This window comes from Ipomoea nil, unplaced genomic scaffold, assembly GCF_001879475.1.
Source record: "Ipomoea nil cultivar Tokyo-kokei standard unplaced genomic scaffold, Asagao_1.1 scaffold2781, whole genome shotgun sequence".
Taxonomy (NCBI): Eukaryota; Viridiplantae; Streptophyta; class Magnoliopsida; order Solanales; family Convolvulaceae; genus Ipomoea; species Ipomoea nil.
The window spans coordinates 742898-767520 of NW_017619209.1; the positions used below are offsets into that span (position 1 = coordinate 742898).

Genomic DNA, 24623 nt, shown 5'->3' on the forward strand with positions numbered 1-24623 from the left:
AGAATTAACAATTGCACCAACAACTACTGATCTTGTTACTTTCGGAATAACATGTAGAATCTGTTTAAAATCGACACCCAAAACTATTGTCTTTCCACCAAAAGTCTTTTCAGCACTACCCGGTATGTCGAACCTCAATAGATCCCCCATGGTTTTGTCCAAAGTCTTTTCAGCACTAATAATGGAGAATATAATTTTTAATGGGAAAATGAATAATATAATATTCTTGAATAGAAATATGAATTTTAATATTGTTGTATTGTACTACGAATAAGATTTTTAATGTAGAATTGTAGTACGAATAGGAAGGTAGGAAACAATATATTGTATTAGGAATTGTATAACACTATTTTATAATATTAGAATAAGAATTTTAATAAGAATAAGAATAAGAATTTTAATGTAGAATTATAGTAGGAATAGGAAAGTATGAAACCATATATCCTATTAGAAATTGTATTATGATATTTTACAATATTACTCAAATCTTAATAGTATAGGACTGTTTTGGATTTATATATAGTATAGATAGAAGCATAGATTAATATTCTAAATGTACTATACTAGAAACTCTAACTCTAACAGCACTGTACTCTCAAGTCTAAATTTTTTCAAGTCTTTCCTCATAGTACCAACTTTAGCCTTTCTCTAAAGTACCCGGCATCAATCTTCACTTTACCCTGTTATCCATTGTTGAAACCACCGAGCATCCTTACTCCCTGCAAACGCTCTGTTCTTGTAATGTTTTTTTCCTGAAGCGGGGTTCTTGTGAGATGGTGCGAGTCGAATAGTGGTCATGGACTTGAAGAAACTTGCATTCGCAGATCAGTTGTCTCAGTACGCATCTACTCCTAGAAAAAAAGTTGTTTCCGGCTGTGGGTTGGGCCTAGCAGCAGCATTTATCGTGGCGAGCGTTTTGGTCTTGAATTCTTCAGTAAAGACTCCATTTTTAGCCCCAGTGTTTCAGGGGCTTAACAGTTTCAGCCACAGAAACAGCACTCCTCTTGCCTGGTCTTTTTCTTTCCCAGGTGTTAGGTCTTGTTGTAATAATTCTAGTTCTATTGAAGGAAGAACAGGAGATTTTGGGAATTTCTCTGAGAAGGTGAAAAATAATGGAAGCTTTGGCAGTGGAGAGTTGAATGTGTCACAGATCGATAAAAGTGTCAACTTTACAACTGTTATTACTGAAGGAAGTGTTTTGGAGAGCAATGTGAGTGGAAGTTCCCTTGAAACTGGCAAAAATGAAAGCATTCCCCTTGAAGGGCTATATGGCCTTACAGATGGAGCCCCTCAAAATAGCAGTAGTGACAATAGAGGGAGTTTGTTTGTGGTTGAAAATGGTACAAATGCTCAAAATGGAAGTGAGTTATTGAGAAAGCCAAGGGGTTTCTATGGGGATTGTGATATCTATGATGGTGAATGGGTAAGAGATGATACAAAGCCATATTATCATCCTGGTTCATGCCCTTACATTGATAGGGATTTTGATTGTCACCTTAATAAGAGGCCAGATGATAAGTATGTCAAATGGAAATGGCAACCCTATGCTTGTGACATCCCAAGGTAGGACCAATTGCCCTGCCCCCAAATGTTAATGAGTTACACTGTTATATTCTGTGAAAATTTCTGTGTAATGCCATTTTAGATAGCAGAAATCTAAAAATGCAGATGTTGCTGATAAAGAATGTGCATATAGAAATTCTAGTGTTCATTCACTTTAGGGATATGTATGGTAATATTCTCCATAGTAAACACTATAACATATATTGATGCTTGTTGCCATTTAGAGTGTTGGGCAGAGGCCCGTGAAGGGCCAAGTTCAGCACCATGTGGCGGCATAAGGAAATAAACTTGCACCTTCGCTACTAGTTATAGCTTTTGGCGTTGTGGTAAGCGCTTGATCCTAACAAAGAGAACCTTAGGAAAGCCATTTTATTGTTTTTCTCGATTCTGTCTGCCTGTTGGCTGTTGCCATTCCTTGGAATCAAAACTTGTGTAGCTGTAAAAAATGTTGTTAACTTGAGGTTGAGTGGTAAGGCTTTCCAAATTGATGGGTCTCTTAATTTCGAAATTGAAATTCCCAAATCTGGTTATTTTCACTGATATTGGAGTTTATTTGATTTGGGTGGAATATGCTGTGCAAGTGTATATTTGAATATCTGAAGTTCTGAAGAGTGATTAAATTAGTTTCTTTCTCTTTTGTTTCGTCCAGCTTCAATGCCACTGATTTCCTGGAGAGGCTGAGGGGCCGGTCACTGGTCTTTGTTGGTGATTCCTTAAATCGGAATATGTGGGAAGCCCTTGTTTGTATGCTTCGTGCTAGCATCCGGGATAAGAAGAGAGTTTTTGAGATATCGGGGAGGAGTGAATTCAAAAAGAAAGGGTTTTATGCATTCAGGTTTGAGGTAACCTACATAATCGATCTTCTGTGTATTTTCATCAAAATTACTGATTTTCCAGTCTTCTTTGTATATATGTAAAATGCCGCTTTTAATTTGTTCATTTTTAGGATTACAACTGCTCTGTGGACTTTGTTGGCTCCCCGTTTCTTGTCAGAGAATCCTCTTTCAAGGGTGTAAATGGTTCTTTCGATACCCTTAGATTGGATTTAATGGACCCGACAACTTCGATGTATAATGATGCTGATGTTATAATCTTCAACACTGGCCATTGGTGGACTCATGAGAAAACCTCTAGAGGGTAGTGTACTTTCTTTGTTTCTTTGTAGGACATTTTTTGTTTTTATGTTTTATATATATCTTACATGTTAGCATTTAAAGTATTGAAGGAGTTATGTTCTCTTGGTCATTGTTTAGGGAAGACTATTACCAGGAAGGCAATCATGTGCATGGAAGGCTCAAGGTTCTTGAAGCATACAAGAGAGCACTTTACACTTGGGCTAGATGGGTGGATAAGAATGTTGATGCAAACAGAACTGAGGTTATTTTCAGAGGATATTCCGCTACACATTTCAGGTATTTTATCCTATTTGAACCATAAGGGCTCTTTAAGCTCTATATTATGTAGGCCAGTGAAGGGCAATTCCAGCACTGGGTGACTAGGGGGATTGTTGGGCAGAGGCCTAAAGGGCCAACTCCAGTCTCTCAAAAATGTGGCGGTATAAGGTAATATAAAGTTGCTGCCTTTGCTACGGGCTATAGCTTTTGGCCTAGGTCACGGGTTCGAGTTCCAGCAAGAGTAAAAGCTATGTAGTTAAGGCTGGCAGGTGCGTGGAGGGGGATTGTTGGGCGGAGGCCTTAAGGGCCTAGTCCAGCCTCTTGAAAATGTGGCAGTATAAGGTATTAAAGTTGCGCCTTCGCTATGGGCTATAGCTTTTGGCCTAGGTCACGGGTTCGAGTCCCAACAAGAGTAAAAGCTATGTAGTTAAGATGTAGGGAGGGATCGTTGGGCGGAGGCCGGTGAAGGGCCAAGTCCAGCACCAGGTGGCTAGCCGAAGTTGAAGGAGTATGATATGATACACATTTTACTCTGCCTAGGAATCTTGGAACAAATACATACTTTGATTCTTGTCTCCTATGGCCTATGGCTATGGAAGGTGTATATTCATTGTTAGGCTGTGTTGTTTTCCTTAGCTGCTATATGTTTCTTTGGTTCCTTACAACACTCGATAAGGCCTATGGGAAGCTTATTGCTGAAATTATGGGTTTCCAATTTGATTGTAAATATGCAGGGGAGGACAATGGAACTCTGGTGGACAGTGCCACAAAGAAACCGAACCAATTTTCAACAAAAGACATTTGGCAAAATACCCATCAAAGATGAAGGTCCTCGAGCATGTGCTTCACGATATGAGAACTCCGGTGATGTACATGAACATCAGTAGGCTTACAGACTATCGAAAAGATGCTCACCCTTCTGTTTATAGACCAGAAGGTCAAAGTGGCAGTGGCGTGCATGCTCAAGATTGTAGTCACTGGTGCCTACCGGGAGTGCCTGATACTTGGAATGAGCTGCTCTATGCATCTCTATTAAAGAGTGGAAGAGGTCCATGGGGAAATTGATATGAACCACCTGCTTTTATATACTATTCTTTCATTTTATTATCTTAGTTGATATGTATTATTAAGTTCTCCCCCCTGGTTAGCATTTTGAAGCCATATATATAGAATGTATCATTTTTGTGCTCTTTCTTATTCAGTTTGATAATCATTTTGTAGTTCTGTAACACATACAATGTATAAAACATTCTTGATTTTATATTATGCATTCTCTTCTTGTTACCTCCAACTTTATGCTGGACTAGTTTATTTGATTTGATGTGGAGATTAGGAAGAATTTTGCATTTCTGAACAGGAGTTATTCCTTGTACAACTGTACAAGAAGAGTAAATGTGCCAAACAAAATACAAATTGGAGTTGGAATTGCTGTTGGTTGTTTCCACCTCCTTGGCCTTCTGGAACTGTCTAGAAATTCGTCTTTCGGGTAACCGTGGATTGTGGTCGATTTTGGCTATACCTTATTGTTGAGTAGAGGCCTGAAGGATCAAGTCCAGCACCATATGGTTAGAAGATTGTTGGATAGAGGTCTAAAGGGCCAAATCTAGCACAGGTGGCTAGGGGGATTGTTTGTTGGGTGGAGGTTTGAAGGGCCAAGTCTAGCAAAAGCGACTAAGAGGATTGTTGTGCAAAGACCCTTGAAGGATCAAATTCAGCACTTGTCTTTTGAAAATGTGGCGTTGACTGATACGCATGCATGTACAGGAAAATAAAGTTATGCCTTCACTATTAATTATAACTTTTGACGTAATGATAATCGTTTGATTAGCACTTATATTCGCTTTAATTTGGACTGAAAGTGATAAAGGAAAAGGTTTACATGACTAGGAAGTGCTGGTGGATTATTGTTATTTTGAAAAGCTAAGATATTGATTGTGTTAGGCCAAGATTTGTTTGTTTAGTGATATCCCATCAAGCATCATGTTTAGTACGGAGTATGAAATTTCTCTCTATATAAATGGAAACAGGGAATCCACTTCATTAATGTGGTGTGGATTATATAGTGGCATTGCATTACGTGTTTGCGTTTTGTTTGATCCTTTTTCTTGTGATGGATCTGCAATTGTTGTTTGGTTATAGATATTACCCAGCACTAGGTGGCTAGGGGCGGCAAATTATATCATAAAACAAGGTATTGTTCTATATCTATAATTAACCGTTTCTGTACCTATAAACAAATTGAAGGCACATCACATGACAATTACAGACACATAACATGATAACTACAAATACATAAATTGTTAATTGCAAGTACATTATATGTTAATTGCAGACACATAACATGATAACTACAAAACACATAAAGTATTAATTACAAGTACATGATATGCTAACTGCAGACACATAACATGTTAACCAACCAACATCTTATGTGTCTGTGTCTTTAGTTAACATATTCTGTACATGCAGTAACAATTTGTATTTGTAGTTATCATGTTATGCGTATTTAATATTTGTTTAGAAGTACATAAATTGTTAACTGCAAGTACATAATATGTTAACAACAGATATAATTTTTGGACCAGAGTTCACAATGCAATATGAACCCTAGTCCATCGTATAACAATTGGCTAGGGAATTGTTGGTGAATGTCTGAACGGTCAAATCTAGTATTTTGTCTCTCGAAAATATGACGGTATTAAAGAAAAAAAAAAAATTACACATTGACTACTAGCTATAGTTTTTGATGTAATGTTACGAGTTAAGGTGGCAGGAGAAATCTGCAAAACTGGACACACCTGGTAAGCATTTCAGACCACAAATATGTTTTTATTACTCTTACATTGTGATGGATAGTTTTATAACATAAAAACACAAGAAACTGAAAAAACTAAAAAAGCCAAGGTAGACTCTAAAAGCTGAGTCGATTGCCATTCTGTGACTTGCCGGTTTTTCACCATGCATTATTAGCCAAAACCCTTTGCCTAGCTTAACCTGCAGATGAAGATCCCGCAGCATCAAATCTGGGAAAAAGAAAATGGCTAAGTATGAGCAGGCTAGCTGGAGTTGTTCTTCCCCTAGCTAGCTTTTTCAAGATCCATGGATTGCTTCATCCCAGTACTGCATTTTGCACCAAAGTTTGAGTTCAAATTCACTACTGAAACTGATGATGTTTACTATACTTTAATTTGGTGATGTTTGAGTGCAAGCTAAGCATTGGGATAATCTTAATTGCAAAAGATAGCGGATAGAGAAGTTAGTTCCAAGATAGTGTTCTTATATAGATGTTGTTGAGGAATAAGCTAAGGAACTTAATTAATCATTACATCATCATCCATTACCTTCCTTAGCTTTACACCCTTTCTTTTCCTTTGTCCTTTCATATAGCCACACATCATTTCCACTTATTGCCTCTCCAATCTTTCCCTACTTTACCCTTTACCTAATTACTTTATTATTATTGTTATTTTTTATACATTACGTTTCTCATCTCATCTTACACTAGACTAATCCTAAGCCCCCAGAATCTTTACCAACGGTGCTGAATGAGATAAATTACGAATCGCCCAATCAGTCCTCAGTTTCCACTCCTGCCACTACACTTTGCGCACTAGGAGTCTTAACCTCCCATAATTTCAGTGGGGATCGAAGACCCCACCCAATCGTTGGAGCAAGACTTTCAGGATGCTCTTGAACCATTTCAGCTAATCACCATGGAGAAATTACTTTATTTTGTTATATAAAATTTAATATAGTGTCTTCATCTATCATAACCAACTTTAGAAACTTAGTTTATGATTCTGTGTATAATCTTAGGGTGTGTTTGATTCGCACATGAGAATTGGAATCAGAATGGGGAATCAAATACTTAGTAATATTATATTAATATATTTTGTTGAAAGTATTTTGCATGTTTGGTAGTATGGTGGAATTGGAATGATCGATTATTAATATTGATAATTGATTGTGTATGACCCTATAATGAAAATAAATGTTTTAAAAATAATAATAATAAATCAAGACAATTGATCCTAATATAATGACATCCAAAACATTAATAGGAACAAAAATCTCAAATCATTAAGATTGCTCTAAAATAATGTATTAAAGGTTGTGATTCAGCCGAATACAACGGGAAGTATTATATATGGTCATCACAATATAATCGCAAAATCTTTGGCATGGTAATGCAATATTATTGTCAAAGGTGCATTCTAAGATTGTGATGACCAACTAATACTTTATTTTCTTCCTTAGGTGGATCTCCTTTTAATAATAATAATAATAATAATAATAATAATAATAATAATAATAATAATAATAATAATAATAATAATAATAATATTATTATTATTATTATTATTATTATTATTATTATTATTATTATTATTATTATTATTATTATTATTATTATTATTATTATTGATGAAATAATTACAAATGGACTCAGAGCGGGAAAATATGAAGCGAATCAAGTTCAAAGCACCGAGGGAACCCGAAACCGGACCCCACCGACCCGGGTGGCCAAGCTCCGCGCTTGGCCATGGGGTTGGCCAAGGCAGACCACCCTAGCCGAGCCGCCGAGGTCAACCATGAGGATGGCCTCTGGGGTCGGTCTCCGGGGTCGGCCGCTAAGGCCGAGTGACGGGGTCTTCACGTTATTCGAGTCTTGCGGCGTCGGTTACGGTCCACGGCAGTTGGGATGACCCCCCACCATCCTCTCCGGGCCGGGGTTGTTATGGTCGAAATTGAGTATAAAAACACTTATTCATGTCCTATTGAGACACAACTTGTCTTTATCCATAATCTTGTCTTGTTATTACACAATTTCTACATTTGTAATAGCATAATACTTGATTAATATAATATTTGTCCCCAGGACTTACATTCATATCAATATTTGTTCTTTATTATTTTTATATTCATCTTTTATATTCGTTTAAACCGTACTTGTCATAATTCCTTATTTATCGAGTTTAGTGATTCGGGCTACTACGGTTTAATTAAATCCATCAATTATTATTATTATTCTACTACGGTTTAATTAAATCCATCAATTATTATTATTATTATTATTATTATTATTATTATTATTATTATTATTGTTGTTGTTGTTGTTGTTGTTGTTATTATTATTGTTGTTATTATTATTATTATTGTTGTTGTTGTTGTTGTTGTTGTTGTTATTATTATTATTATTATGAGTTAATACCATTTGAGGTCCTCCGAGTATAGTGGGTTTGCCACGTTTAGTCCTAAACTTTCAAATCGACCATTTACGGTCCTTCGACTTTCAAATTTAACCATTTGTGGTCCAAGTTAACCACCAATGGTCCTTCAACTATTAAATTTTAACCAACCATGGTCCTTTCAAGAGGACTACCACTGGTTAAATTTCGAAACTTGAAGGACCATGGGTGGTTAACTTGGACCACGAATGGTTAAATTTGAAATTCGAAGGACGACAAATGGTCAATTTGAAAGTTTAGGACTAAACGTGGCAAATCCACTATACTCGGAGGACCTCAGATGGTATTAACTCTTTTATTATTATTATTGTTGTTGTTGTTGTGTGTGTGGGTGTTGTAACCAATGAATGAATCCACTAAAGCAAGCTGCTTTTAGGAGGGACAAGTACCCCTCCCACTAACTCCCCATGTTACGTGTCACCCAATCCCCAAATCAACTTTCTGATGTAATTGACGCCTCATGGACTTCAACATAATATTCAACTTCATCTACTTTGATCACATTGCTTTTTAGGGTTTTCTTTTTAAATTTATTTAATAGAAAAAAATGATATACTCATTTTACTCATTTTTCATTTAATTTAAATGACGTTTAAAGCTTTCCTACAACTTTTTATTTTACTCATTTTTCATTTAATTTCTTTCTCACATTCGTCATCTATAAAATGACTTAGCCCTAGTTGTGAAATCTTGTACCCAGTGTGACTTTGTGATCAAGACAATGCGGTGGCAAGATTAGTGTTAGCTTTCTGACCAAAGCACTTAATCTTGGTATTGTGTACTTAGTGCTGATTTTGTGATCAACACACTAAGGTTGTAAGATTGGTGCTGGCTTTGTGATCAGGGCACATAATCTTGAAGTGGGCGTGATTAGTGTTGGCTTTATGGTCAAGGCACTAGATCATTAATTCATTGTATCTTATACCGGAGTGGTAGATATAGTGAATTCCTCATGGAAATAGGACTAGAGTGGAGTAGAAGGATTACATCCTTCCGAACCACTATATTTTTTGTGTTCTTTACTGCTTTCATTTATTTACTCCTTGTATGCACATTCATACACGTGAAACACACACCTACACAATCACTACACAAATATTTATATATTCTGTTGTGCACAAGACACTGGTAAAATAATCAAGTGTTTAAACTTTGCCATCTAGTAATTTCGAATTATTATATTCGGCAATTTATATCGTGCACCACGGCGCACATACCAATGTGCGTCCAGGCACAAAACACGCGCATTTCTTGCTGACGTCACTCCGTCCGTCCAAACATACCAAAACCCCGTTATGTGTATTTAGTTAAAAGTTTATGTGTATTGTGTTATGAGTTTATGTGTATTATGTTAACCAAATCCCATTATGTGTATTCAGTTAAAAGTTTATGTGTATTGTGTTATGAGTTTATGTGTATTCAGTTAAGAGTTTATGTGTATTATAAGTTTATGTGTATTCTGTTAAGAGTTTATGTGTATTATGTTATGAGTTTATGTGTATTATATATTATGTTAGATTATGTTTATTCTGTTATGAATTTATGTGCATTTGAAACAAATGATTTTTTTTAACAACTCAAAAAAACGACGTCGTTTTGAGAGGTACGGGAAGCACAGTGCTATGTGCGTCGTGGTGTACGGTATAACGATTGATTATATTCCATCTAGTATAGACTTTTATCCTTCTCTTTCGGGCCCAACAGTCATTTTGGATCCAATGAATGTACATGATAATAAGCACTTCCAAATTTGAGCTACATTAGGTACGTAAGTGCAAAAATTGAAACAATATAAAGCTATAGCAATGAAATTGGAATAGTACGTCTAATTAATTGTATAATTCTCATCAAATTTTGATTGTTTCAGTTGAAATTTCAACGATTAGAGCAGTAAAAGAATTTACTCACTTCAGTTGCAATTTATTCAAATGGTCTAATAAAAAGCAATTGGATCATTGTTCCAATACATATCCTCAATAGATCAACAATATAAAGTTCGTTCATAGCAACATTTGCTAAAGAAACCTACAAACCAGCTATTAGCTAGAAATTCACCAAACTCACATTTACTACGTACTAATCCTTCATTATTTCTCTGATAAAAAGGCATCATGTTTTACGTACAGAGCTTGGAAGCAATGGAGCACTGGATTAGTACAATGAAATCATGAGTCATCCCATGCAATAAAAATATAAAATAAAGGAATTGTCACTTTCCCTTTTTTCTTTTTTATTTATCTTTTTCCCTATTTCTTTAAGCTACATGCCTATTCATGAAGATTGTGGTCACCCTATGCCAAAGATAGCGACCTTCTCCGCTAGTTAAGATTTCAAACCCATTCTCCAACCCAATACAAAATTTGCACAAGCTTTTAATTATTATTATTATTATTATTATTATTATTATTATTATTATTATTATTATTATTATTATTATTATTGCAATTTTTAATATAGTAATAAGCTGAGTTTTAGTACTTTGGAGGTGTTTGGTAAATAACTGCTAACTGATAGCTGTTAGCTGATTGGATTAGTGAGTTTGACTAGTTGATAAACATTAGTTGATTATTATATTAAAATGTTTAGTAAATTAGTTGTTATCCTTAGCTGATTACATACAAAACAACTTTCTTAAAAAGTTGATAAAAAAAAAAAAAGAAGCTACTTTGAGCAACTTTTTAAATTTTAACATTTTGGAGCAATAACTTGTTACAAAAAGCTAATTAATCAAACACTCATATTGATTGTTTAACCAAATCAAATAAATAATAGTGGTCAAATAAGTGAAAATTGACTGATAAGCTAACTATTTTACCAAACAGGACCTTTATAATTTTTAACTATTCATGAATTAATCGGTTTTATTATAAATTAATAAGATAAAATTATACTAATAGAAAACATATAATTTGATATAAATAGTGTTATCCTTCAATGTGTTTTTTTTTTTTTTTTGTTTTTTTAATTTTGTTTTGTTTGTTATTTAATGTAAAGTACCACCATCTTTTATGTGCTTTGTTGGTCCATTTTTTTTGAATTCACTTTACTTTGACTGTTGTAATTGTCCACATCATGATACATGCATATAAATGAAGGAAAAACATAAAAAAGATTATACCACGTGTCAATGTGTCATTCTGAACATTATTATTGATGAATGAGGATTATTATAGATGAACAAATAACTTTAAGCAAGGTGGGGCAAAAGCCCAAAAGCTGTAATATCACAATAACATGCATTCTTAAGTTATTCATTCCTAAGCTATGAGAAACTTAACTGAAAAGTTATGTAAAAGTTAAAAATTAATTGAAAGTCGAAAAGTTAGAAGTTATAGATTGAAAGTTGTGAATTATTAAACTAATCAATTATGGTTAAAAGAGTTTGATAAAATTAATTATTTGAAAAGTTGATAAATATAAAAAGATAAATACACACACATAAAGGGGTGTGCTCAGGTGAGAATCGATACTTAGGAAAGAACTGAGAATCAATCGCAGTCGTCCACGTGTTCAGATTTAATGATGTATTTTTTTAAAAAAAGATGCGGTGTCATTTTTATAAATAATTCAAAATATGGTGCAAGTAACATGTATTAAAAGTGCAAATAACTGGTGCAGGTGTATAAGTAAAAAAGCGCAAGTAAAATCACTTTAGTGTTGTTATAAATTTCAACCCTCTTAATTAGATGTGTAGATTAAATGATATAAATTTCTACCCTCTTAATTAGAGGTCAATCTATTTAAAAAGCATTTTATTAATACCATGGAAAAAATAAAATACACTTTGAAGCCAATTATATTAACTACTTGGGAAGAATTTGATGACAAAGAGGACATTCAAATAACTCAAGAAATTGAAGTGTACTCTGTAATATTTTTGGACTACATCACAATTGTTCACTTTAAAGGTAAATTGTATTTTTTTTATTAAGATGATTTAAAATTTGTATAAAATTTTATTATCTTATCTAATCTTATTCCTTAAATTAAATAAGCTAAGAGTATCTCCATCCACAAGAATTCCTTCAACAATAATGGTTGAACCAAAAGTACGTACCTCGAGCATAACACCTAAAGCTAGGATTGATATGCTTTTATGTTGATAATAATATGTAAATGGTAATTATATCATTATCTTATGTAGCTGCATTTGAAACTCATTACTGAAAATGTCAATGTAGGGCAATAGAACTTCGTGACATACTTGACGCATTGAAAAGATGTAGAGACTACAACAATGCTGCATCAATTTTGCAAATTCAAAAAATGAAGAAATTTCAAAAATAGTCACTGTTGTAGCATACATTGATCTTGTATGTAAAATACTTATTGTGCATCCTTTAAATATAGTATAACTAATATACATTTACAATTCATTTCATTTAATTCTAGACTCAACATGCTTGGATTAAAGGCAAAATCAACATCAACTTTGATAACAAAAATACTTGGTATATAAGATGTAGCTAGTGTTTAAAAAAGGTTTGTGCACAAAGTGACAAACTATTTAACTGCATACATTGTGGTGAAATGGCAACAGTGGGTACTCCAAGGTTAGTATCAATTCAACAAAAGAATTTTACAAAAAACACAAACATATACATGCACACACACAAAATCAAGTACTACACTCATTCATACGTACTATTTTTTTTTTTTTTTTAAAAAAGACAAAAATATGAACTTCTAAATGAACATGTGCAAAATGGATGTGGAAATTGTTGATGAAACTAGATGCACTGCAGCATTAGTATTCGGACTACTTGCCGAATCATTGTTATTACTATCAAGTAAAACAAGTTATGAAAGTACAACAAGAGATACTACTCATGAACCTTCTACAAATATAATAAATATTAATATTATGTTCAATACTTTCACATGAGAATCTACGTCACACATATCACAACACATGAAACATATAGAGGATAAAACTACCACTGCCAAATATCAACAGGCACTTGCAAAATCAAGAGTTCATAATACAACTAAGATTCAGTCATATACACAACAAGGCAAATCCACAGCTTCCTACACCATAATTTCATTGTATGACGTTGGCCTCTATGCAACTACCAGTAACCCAATTGCACATGACAAACTACCAATAAAAAAGAAAGGTACAAGTACTGAAGATGAAGGCATTGACAATGTTACTCAAACAAAAATTACGAAGACTTAGAGAAATTCAAACCAAAAGTAGTATTTGTTTAGACTATCATTTTTAAACTAAGTATTTAGACTATCGTATTTACAAAATCACAAATATTTATTTTAATGACAATTATAATCAATATCTCATATATTATATTGCATTCATATACTTTAAATTATCAATTTAAATAAACAAATTCAACATTCAATTACCTATGCATGAACATCTCCTATATAATCTTGTATTAATATACTTTAAAATATTTATTTAAAAATAAACATTAGACATTATCACATTCGCATAATGAAAAAAAAAAAAAACCTAGCTTATTTTAGAAATATGGATATAATCTTGGGACGGGCAAAAAATAATAATTATGTCATATATAATGACAGCGCCTATGATATCAATTATTATACTACTATGGACTAGGATACTATATTTCACATTATGGACTCTGGTTCAAAAATTATGTGATTTATAATTAACATATTATGTGCATTCAGTTAATAAATTATGTATTTGTAAATAAATTGAAGACACATAATTTGTTAATTACATGCACATAATATTGTAATGGCATATTATGTGTCTGTAGTTAACATATTATGTCTTAAATTTATTTACAGACACATAATCCGATCCTTTAACAACAAATACATAATTTGTTAATTACATGCACATAATATTGTAACGGCATATTATGTGTCTGTAGTTAACATATTATGTCTTAAATTTATTTACAGACACATAATCCGATCTATTAACAACAAATACATAATCTGAATGTCATTTTGGATCAGAATTTATAATGCAAGGTGGATCTTGGTCCATGGTATAATTTACCGCATGATATTATGTACCATTAACATATATGTGTGCTTGTAAATAAATTGAAGGTACATAATATGTTAACTAAAAACACATAATATGTTAACTGCAAGCACATGCATAATATGTAGTTAACATGGGGTGCTTGTAGTTGACATATTATGTGTCTGTAATTAACAAATTATGTGCCTTTAATTTATTATTTTATACTACAAGAAAAATGCAAATAGACAACGGTTAAAAATCGTTGTTTTATGGGTAAAATTTTTGTTGTTGAAATCAGTGTTGTTGTAAATCTCGCGCATAAATAACGATTTTTAACCGTTGTCTATTGAGTGTTGTTAAATCAGTGTGGTCGAAAGTCACACACATAGACAATGATTTTTAACCGTTATCTTTTCTAGAAATAATTATTTACATGCACATAATTTATTAACTAAAAGTACATAATATGTTAATTGTAAACACATAATTTTTTAGTTAAAATTCATAATGCAATGTAGATCCTGATTCATAGGATAACAATTACAAGAATGTAAGTTGGATCCTGATACATGGTATAAATTCCCAATCGTTATACCCTACACCACGGCGCGCGTAGCACTGTGCGCCGCGCGCCTCCCAAAACGACGTCGTTTTGGGGTCGTTTTGGGAGGCGCGGTAAGAAGTTGTTGTGATTATGTGTATTTGTTCACACAATTATGTGTATTTGTTCACACAATTATGTGTATTTGTTCATACAGTTATGTACATTTTTTATACAATTATGTACATTCTTTTTATACAATTATGTACATCCGAATCAGAAAATTTGTGTGTATTATGTTAAGAGTTGATGTGTATTATGTTAAAAGTTTATGTTTATTATGTATTATGTTAGATTATGTGTATTATCTTTTAAAAAGAGTATGTATATTTTGTTATATAATTATGTACATTCATGTATACAATTATGTGTATTCTAGTATAACATTATGTACATTTTTGAACAACGGATTTTTTTTAAAGAAAAAATTACTGCCATTCACTGGGGCGGGAAATTTAAAAAAAAAAAAAATAAATTTAAAACGACGTCGTTTTGCATCTGGGCGCACAGTGCAACGCGCGCTGTGGTGTAGGATATAAATTGCCATAAATTCCCGTTGTCTTATTCTTGGGCCTTTTGAGTGAAGTTGTTTTATAATAGGCCTTCCATGGATGGAATTGGATTAATTCAAACCTTATAATTGAGCTATGAGATATCTACATTTTGGTCTACTTTGCCTTAAAGTTTTACCCATATATATATATATATATATATATATATATATATATATATATATATAGCTTCAGAATGACAAATTCATGTTTGTACAAGTTTAACTCACTAATTCAGTCAATAGTATTTAAAAGAAGAGACCAATATTTGAAACTCGATAGCAGCATCCTGCTGAGCCACTGTTAAATACATTCTTTAAGTTATAATACATTCTTTCTTTTCATGTTTTACCAATAATGTAGGACTTAAGTTTGACAACCGCAACAAAGTTTTGATGATTGGGTTAAATTACGAAAGCTTAATTCAAATATGCAAGGATAGGATTATCAGACACTTTCAACTCAATAGAAGATCCATTATAATTTCGGGGGTAAATGTTATATAATTCTTTATTTACTCACTCTGAACCAATTTGATATGTTCTAAAAGAATGAATTAAAACTAAATTCCCTCAAATCTACCCAGAATATGTAGATCATTTAAACAGGTTATAGTGTAGCATTGTAAACAAAATTATACATGCAAGAGTAATAAATATTATTGAAATGATGAAAATGTTATTATCACAAAATAACACACTACAAAATAGAAGCAATGAAGCCCAATACTAAACAAATTGAGGCCCAATTTTACGTTACAAATTTTAAAACCCAACAAATTAACCTTTTTTTTTTTTTGATAGAAGGGGAGGGGATGACTGATGAGCGATAGAAGAGGAGAGGATGAGCGCCGACAACAGGCTGATGATGTCTTGACAAATTCGATCCACATAGTTGTGTGGGGCAAATTATGCCCTGGACCCGTGTCCACATTGAATTGTGGATAAGGGCCCAAAACGACGTCGTTTTAAAAAAAAAAAAACGCGTCATTTAGTTAAAAAAAAGAAATTCGCGCGCGTTTTGTCGTTAACGGCATTAACGGCGTTATTTTTTTTTGATTATGAATGTACAGTTATGCCGTTATGAATGTACAGTTATGCCGTTATGAATATACAGTTATGCAATTATGAAATTATGAACACAGAGCTCTAACATTATGAACTTACAATTATGAACATATATAGTGATAAAATTATGACCATGGAGCTTTAAAATTGTGAATATAGAGCTTCGAAGATTATGAATGTACAATTATGGAGTAATGAATGTACAGTTATAGAGTTATGAATCTACAGTTATGGAGTTATGAATCTACAGTTATGAGATTATGAATCTACAGTATGGAATTATGAATGTACAGTTATTGATCGAATTATGAACAAAGAGCTCTAACATTATGAACTTACAATTATGAACATATAGTGATAAAATTATGAACATAGAGCTCTAAAATTGTGAACATAGAGCTTCGAAAATTATGAATGTACAATTATGGAGTTATGAATGTACAGTTATGGAGTTATGAATGTACAGTTATGGAGTTATGAATGTACAGTTATAGAGTTATGAACGTACAGTTATGGAGTTATGAATGTATAGTTATTAACATATAGTAATAAAATTATGAACATATACTCTTACAATGAAGCGGTCTGAAATTAAGAAAAAAAAAAATAAAAATAAAAAAGGAGATAACAGTGCCTAACGGCACTGTTACCCGTGTCCAGCAAGCATGCTGGACACGGGTCCAACGCATAACGATTGGTTGTGTGGACACTGTCCAAAACGACACTATTTCGATATTAAAAAAATTTTGTTCCACGTATATGTTAAAATAATAAGAATTTTTTGATAAGATAATGTATTTTATAAGTTAAAATAATGTACTTTATGTGTGTTAAAGTAATGAAATTTATGAGATAAGATAGTCGTGCATTTTTTGATAGTGTTAATTGTCACGTAATACGGTAATTAAATAAGCACGAGACCAATTAAAGCAATTAAATAACTCTTATTGATCACAGTGAAGGCCCTAAGTACAATCTAAATGGTTGCTCTAAGTGCCGACTGATTGCGGTCAGGATTCTCAAACAACAACCTATCGATCGTCCAAAAGTCCCTCACACTATCGCTATCGCGGGTATTTTTAGCCGCGGAGCCGGAGACATAAATCCGGCCGTCCGGCATGTCGCCCGCGTAGCAACCACGTGTCGCATTCCCGGGTGCCCTGCCTGTCAACGCGTAGAGTCGCCACGTGTTTCTCACCAGCTCTCTCGCTAAAGGGCTACCGCTCGGTGGTCGGCAACGCCAATCGGGCACTACCCGGTCGGGAACCGACCGGGTTCTTCACAAGAAACCCGACCTGTAACCTGCAAAGACAAGAAGAAAAGGACAAAGGCACAGGGGTCGGGGTAACATTATGTCGGTCGGGGTATTCCCTACCAAGAGCCCCCCAGCCCGTGCCTTTTTGACCGTTCGGAAAAAAACGGGACGGGATGAAGAAGCCCAACCGTCCGCCGCTAAACCGATTGGCCAGCTGTCATTCCCTTCCTTGCCATGTGTCGATGACTGCCGGCCTCTGCGACTGCAACGGTCGTCTCGGAATCAGCACAGGTCGCGTCACGCAAGTGGACTGGTTTCCCGCCCAAACGCTCTCCTATAAATAGGCCCTCATTTGAACTTTCCTCAATATTCTGATTCGATCAGCATACTCAGAGAGTCCCGAGCGAAGCACCTCAGCAAATCAGTCGAGCAAAGGATCTTCAAGCTTCTCAAAGTCTCCTCGATCGGTAAGCTCTCTAATCTTCTGCTCTTATACTTGCTTTATATTTGCCTATAGCGGTTGGTAGGGCAAGACTATCCTCGACCCAAACGTCCCGAGCCCCATACTAATCCCGACCGACCTTTAGGTAGAAAGAATGTCAGAATCGGACAGCCAGAATATATCAGTCGCGGATTACGACGATGAGGTCGAGCAGGTCAGCGAGGAGGTAGATATAATGTCCTATTCACCGGAGGTCATTCAACGACCACAACAAACTCCCGAGCGAGCCCCCAAGCAACAACGGTCATCGAGCTCGTCTGGGATGTCGGGATCAAGCTCCAGCGGATCGGGGAGTTCGAGCGGGGAAACGTCCACGAGCGGACGGAATTCCCCGGCCGAAGGCGTTCGGGAAACGCCTACGAGGGTAATTGGGGATTACCCTCAGGCCGAGCCTCAAGAAGACGATCGAAGAAATGAGGCGGAACCAGTCGAGGAAGACCCGGCCGAGCAGGCAGCGCCGGCCGGGGATGGGCTTGAGTTCCTCAACAGCGAAAGTGTCGAAAACCAGACGAGCCTCCTGACGAAAGGAGAGGCAGCTAGAATTGCTGCAACACTGGCTGGTCGGGTCGAGTTCGACACCAGCCGCCAGCTCGGGAACATCATCGAGCGGCATCGGGGAAAGTGGCTCGGGATGCATTACGACTCCTTGATGGCCGCGATCTCTTTCCCCTTCTCGGGCCTTCTCACCGCGTTCCTGGGTTATTACCAGGTCGTGCCCGGACAGATCTGCCCGAACGCGCACCGGATGATCGCGTGCTTCCCTCAGATATGCGGTCGGCACAGCGTGGCCTGCACCATGGAGCTTTTCAACTTCGTGTACCAGGTGAAGGTTTTAGCAGCCACGTACAGGGGCGAGTTCCTGATGACCCAATCCCGAGCAGATATGTGCTCGATCGAGGGCCTACCCGGGAACAACCGGGGGTGGAAGAACCGGATTTTCTCGGTCAAGTACGACCCCTGGATCCTCCCGGTTGAAAGGGTTTGGAGCCAGCGTTTTCGGAAGCAAGTCATTCTGGTCGAGACGAAGGCCCTTAAGGACGCGGTCGCCAAGATCTCGAGCGAGATCTACGAGTACAGGATCTTCAAGACGGCCGAGAGCTACGAAGCGGCTCAGCTACCCGAGCCGGTCTACGATCTGACCGAGAAGTATAAGCCCGAGCCAACGGGCGTAACAATTGCAAGGATGCTCGCTCGGGGCAAGCGGAAGGGAAAATGTCTAACACTAACCAATTCTCCCCGACCTTAGCACCCCGAACGCCCTATATTCCCGATCTAACTGTCTTCTTTTATTTGTTTGCAGAGATGGCCGGTTTTGGTGATGATGACGCCCCTCTACCCCCGGTGGCCAAGATCGTGCTTGGCAAGAAGAAGCCAAAGTCCAAGCCAACCGGGGAGAAGGTGATCCCGCTTGCCCGACCAATGGGCGCCTCGACCGTCACTACGCCAGAAGGGTATGTAGTCGACGCGGCTGATGTCTTGGTTGCCCGTGTGGCTGTTGCCAAGGGTAAAGAAAAGGTGCCCGAGAAAAGGGCAACTGATAGTGGCGCACTGAAGCGCCGGCGGGAACAGCGCAGCCCGAGCCCCTCGACCGGGGGAAGCAAGGACGGCTCGTCCATACTTGCCCGGATCAGAACCGCCGGGCCAGCCAAGGAAGACCTGGGCAAGCTGACCCCGACCCAGGTGGTCGAGAAGATCGGCTACGACTTGGCTGAGGTAAACGTTTCCTTCCTTTAACCTTTTTATGCAAGTAACCCCGTTTGGGCTAACCCCGATCGTTTTCGTACTTGCAGGTCTCCCGAGCAACCCAACTTCTACAACGGCGGGCTCTGCAAGCCAATGAGGCCGTCGCCCTGAAGAAGGTCGCTGACCGGCGACTTCAAGAAGTCAAGGACCTCCAGGAAGAGCTGACGAAAGCCCAGGAGGCCCTAAAGAAGAGCCGGGAGGACCGGGAGCTGTCCGAGAAGGTCGCGTAACAGGCGATCGGGGAGGTCGCCGAGTTGAAGACGGCGGTCCAACAGGCGACCGGGGAGATCGCGGAATTGAAGGCCCGGTTGAACAACCCGGACGAGTTGGCATGGTTCCTTTTCCGGGACAACGAATCGGGCACTCAGTTCCTCACGGCGGTCCGGGGTACAACGGTCGGGGACGAGTTGATCTGGTCGTTTGGCCGGTGGGCCTTTAAAACCGGCCAAAGGAAGATGCGCGAGAAGACTCAAAAAATCAAGGAACAGGCGCTCGAAGGAGAAGACCTTAAGCTGGTCCTGACCACACTTCCTCCAGATCTTCCCGACCCCGGGCCAGCGCCGTTCGACCCGAAGCCGAGGACGGCCGAGCCGAGTGGGTCTGCCGCAGCCAACCCGAGCGAAGCGGAGCGTTCGAAAAAGAGCGAGGCAGATCGTGCAAGGAAGTAGATGTAGGTTCTTCTTCTTTTTGTAACGAACTTGATCGGGAGCCCGGTCCCGAGTTGTACCGGGCACCTTTTGAATTAATAAAACTTGTTTTTTGTCCAACTTGTGCCAAACGTTATCCTTGCACTTTTACTTTCAATTACATACATGTCGAACATCCAATGCTCGACCTTGCGGCCTCATGGCCTAGTCGTACATCATTCGACTCGTTCAACACCTGACCTTATGGCCTTATGGCCCGATCGTGCATCTTTTGATCGGTCTAATGCCCGACCTCGCAGCCTTATGGCTTAGTCGTGCATTTTTCGATCGGAACATCGACGTTCTGATGGCCTACCCGATCAGGTTTACCCGATCTCTTGGCCTTGTCGATTTTTGAAAACTATTAAGCCTCTTCGGTCGGGGTGTTCCCGAGCGACGGACCTATAGCACTTCCTTCATCCTAGCCCCCACACTATTGTGCCCTCGAGGCACGAGTGGGTGCGATAGTGTAAAGATGTTGGATGGATCGGGGAATTATGCTGGGAGCTCTAGCTTTCCCGATTGGTGGCGTGACCCAGATGTTCGCCGAAGAGGAGCGCATTTGACCGGTCGATGGATTCGCCCGGTTGAGGTAGCGTGATAATGACTTAACCTGCGTTTAACGAAGGTAAGGAAAAAACCGATCGGGCCGCCGTGTGCAAACGGTCGAGCAATCACCAATCGTATATACATTGAACATTCCCGCTCGCAGGCGGTTAAGAAAATATTCGTAATTTACAATGAAATGACGAACGAGGCCGACTCGCAGGCCGAGCCCCCACTTCGTCTAACATTACAAAAAATAGGCTAATGCCTAAACATAACGAGGTGCTCGGAATTCCAAGTCCCCTCGATTACCCGACCGGTTGTTGTCTCCAGTCGGTATGTTCCCGGCCGCACTATAGCGCTGATGATGTACGACCCCTCCCAATTCTGAGCTAGCTTCCCGCCTTCCAAAGGTTGACTGGCCTCCCGTCGTCGTAGAACATAATCTCCCACCTGGAAATACCGAGGGTTGACCCGAATGTCCTTTGAACTCTTGACTCTTTTCTGATACTCGGCCATACGCCGAGCGGCTAGCTCTTTTTTTTCCTCGACCCCATCGAGATCCACGACCATCGAGTGTTCATTCTCCTCTGCATTGTAGGTTCGTTCTCGGTCGGTCGGGATCCATGCCTCGATCAGGAGTCGGGCTTCTGCTCCGTAGACAAGGGCGAATGGAGTCTCCAAAGTCGCTTCTCTCGGGGTCGTCCGATAAGTCCACAAAACATATGGCAACTCATCGGCCCAACTACGACCAGCCGAGTGTAGCTTCTTTTTCAGACCCTCTAGAATTGTCCAATTGGCGTTCTCCACTTGTCCATTTCCCTGCGGGTAAGCCACCGACGACCGGACGTGAGTCGTCCCGATCGTGGCCATGAAATTCTGGAAATACTGGCTTACGATTGGCGGCCGTTGTCGCTGATGAGATGCACGGGCACACCAAAGCGGGAAATCACATTGCGCCATAAGAGCCGAGAACACTGCTGAGAGGTGATCGTGGCTAACGGCTCGGCTTCAATCCACTTGGAGAAGTAATCAATGGCCACAATAACAAACTTTCTTCGGCCAGAAAGCTGAGGGAAGGGTCCCAAGATATCCACCCCCCACCTTGCGAAGGGAATTGCAGTCGTGACCGGTTGGTAAAAGGTGGCCGATCGTCCAGGCATCGGGGCAAATAATTGGCACGTCTCACATTCCCGAGCTAACTTCTCACAGTCCAGCTGGAGGGACGGCCAATAATACCCGATCAGCATGATTCGACGAGCTAAGGATCGACCTCCTTGATGTGAGGAACAGATACCCGAGTGCAATTCCTTCATGACAAGATCGGCCTCAAATGCGGTCAAGCAACACATAAGAGGGCCTCCATACGATCGTCTGTAGAGACGACCGTCCAAGACTTGGAACCTCGGGGCTCTAAGCTTGGCCTTCCGAGCACGCTGAGGGTCGTCTGGGAGTCGACCGTGCTCAAGGAATTCCTTCAGATCGGTGATCCAATTATCTTCTACCGGTTGGATAGGATTGACCAGCAATCGGTGGATGCTGTGTCTTGGAATCACCAAAATCCGAGCAATATTCGACATGTGTTCTGGGGCGTCTTGGGCCAATTTGGACAAGATGTCCGCATCGGCATTATCCAATCGGGGTATGTGCCGGACGGTGTACCCCTGGAACTGGGTAAGCTTTTCCATGGCTAGGTCTCAATATAGCTGCAGTCGTTCTCCATTCACTTCATAATCACCGAGGACCTGCCCGACCACGAGCGCGGAATCCGTTTGAGCCCGAATATACTCAGCCCCCAAGTCCCGAGCACACTGTAGGCCATTGACAAAGGCTTCGTACTCGGCTTCATTATTGGTTGGATGGAACTGATACATAAGGGCAAAGTAGACCTTGAATCCCTCCGGGCTCGTGACTACCACTCCTCCTCCAGCCCCTTTCTTGCTGCTTGACCCATCAGTAGCCAGCGACCACCACTCGGCCTCAGGGTCCGCGACCTCGGGGGGTCGGGTGTCCCGGGCGGTGCACTCGACCAAGAAATCTGCAAGGGCCTGGCCTTGATGGCCGGCCTCGGTCGGTATTCAATCGCGTATTGGGTCAGCATTAACGCTCACTTGACTAGGCGACCGGATGATGAAGCAGTTCGGAGGACTGGCCCGATCAGCTGATCGTTAACACGCGAATCGCTCGACCCTGAAAGGTGGGAGCTAACTTCTTCGCGGCAATGTATAGGGCGTAGACGACCTTCTCAAGCCGGGAGTACCGGAGCTCGGGACCATGTAGCGCGTGGCTTACATAGTACACCGGTCGCTGGACCCCTTCCGGATCGGTTCGGCACAATACTGCGCTTACTGCTTGATCGGATGCGGCGAGGTACACGTCTAGCTCTTCCCCGAGCTCGGGCTTCGACAGCACAATTGGTGACATGAGATACTCCTTCAGCTCGTCGAAAGCCGCTCGGCACTCATCGTCCCAGACGAACCCATTAACTTTACGCAATACCTTGAAGAAAGGTAAAGCGCGCTCGGCTAATTTGGAGAGGAACCGGCTGAGAGCTGCCAACCGACCGGTTAATTGCTGGACCTCCCGAACGGTTGAAGGCGGTTGCATGTCCAGAATTGCCTTAACCTTGGCCGGGTTGGGCTCGATACCCCTCTTGGTCATCATGTAGCCGAGGAACTTCCTGGTCTGAACCGCAAATGTGCACTTGGTTGGGTTCAACCTCAACTGGTACTTCCTCATGATCTGGAAGCACTCCTGGAGATCCCGAGTGTGGCCGGATCGGTCCCGACTCTTGACCAGCATATCATCAATATACGCCTCCATCGTCCGGCCTAGCAGATTGGCGAAGAGCATATTGACCATCCTCTGATAGGTCGCTCCCGTGTTGCGGAGGCCGAACGGCATCACTCGGTAGCAATACAGCCCGTCCGGGGTCACGAAGGCTGTTTTGCTCTCATCTTCATGGTGCATCATTATTTGATGATATCCCTTGAATGCATCCATGAAGCTCATCAACTCGGCCCCGGCCGTCTCGTCGACCATCTGGTGGATACTCGGTAACGGATACGGGTCGAGCGAACAGGCCTTATTGAGGTCGGTGAAGTCAAAGCACATCCTCCGAGCTGGGGGCTTAGGAACAAGAACGATGTTAGCCACCCACTCGGGATAGATCACCGGTCGGATGTGCTCGATCGCCGTCATTTTCTTGACCTCCTCTCTGACAAACTCGCGGCGATCGGATGAGAGGTGCCGGGTCTTCTGCACGACCGGCTTAGCTACAGGATCGACGGCCAATCTGTGACAAATGACCGTTCGGTCGATCCCGGGCATATCTTTGGGCCCCATGCAAAGATATCAGCATACTCTCGGAGTATAGCCAGAACTTCCGCTCGGAGCTCAGGGGTGAGGGCCCGGCCTATCTTTATTTTCCTGTCCGGTCGGTCCTCGGACAGGGGAACTTCTTCTATATCCTCGGAAGGCTCGGGTTGTTCCTTC

General features: G+C 39.5%; 1 protein-coding gene across 1 annotated transcript; it reads left to right on the top strand.

Moving 5' to 3' along the window:
* The first annotated feature begins 578 nt into the window (after positions 1 to 578).
* LOC109157425 (protein trichome birefringence-like 2) lies at positions 579 to 4248 on the top strand. Its single transcript, XM_019305332.1, has 5 exons — positions 579 to 1563; positions 2213 to 2405; positions 2510 to 2700; positions 2817 to 2975; positions 3692 to 4248. The coding sequence occupies exons 1-5, from the start codon at positions 797 to 799 to the stop codon at positions 4020 to 4022; spliced, it is 1641 nt and encodes a 546-aa protein (XP_019160877.1). The 5' UTR covers positions 579 to 796; the 3' UTR covers positions 4023 to 4248.
* The last annotated feature ends 20375 nt before the right edge of the window (positions 4249 to 24623 follow it).

Excerpts from the sequence above, each read along its gene's own strand:
- LOC109157425 (XM_019305332.1), top strand. The coding sequence starts at position 797 with ATGGACTTGAAGAAACTTGCATTCGCAGATCAGTTGTCTCAGTACGCA. Across the intron at positions 1,564-2,212 it reads TATGCTTGTGACATCCCAAG|CTTCAATGCCACTGATTTCC; the intron begins GTAGGACCAATT and ends TGTTTCGTCCAG. Across the intron at positions 2,406-2,509 it reads TTTATGCATTCAGGTTTGAG|GATTACAACTGCTCTGTGGA; the intron begins GTAACCTACATA and ends GTTCATTTTTAG.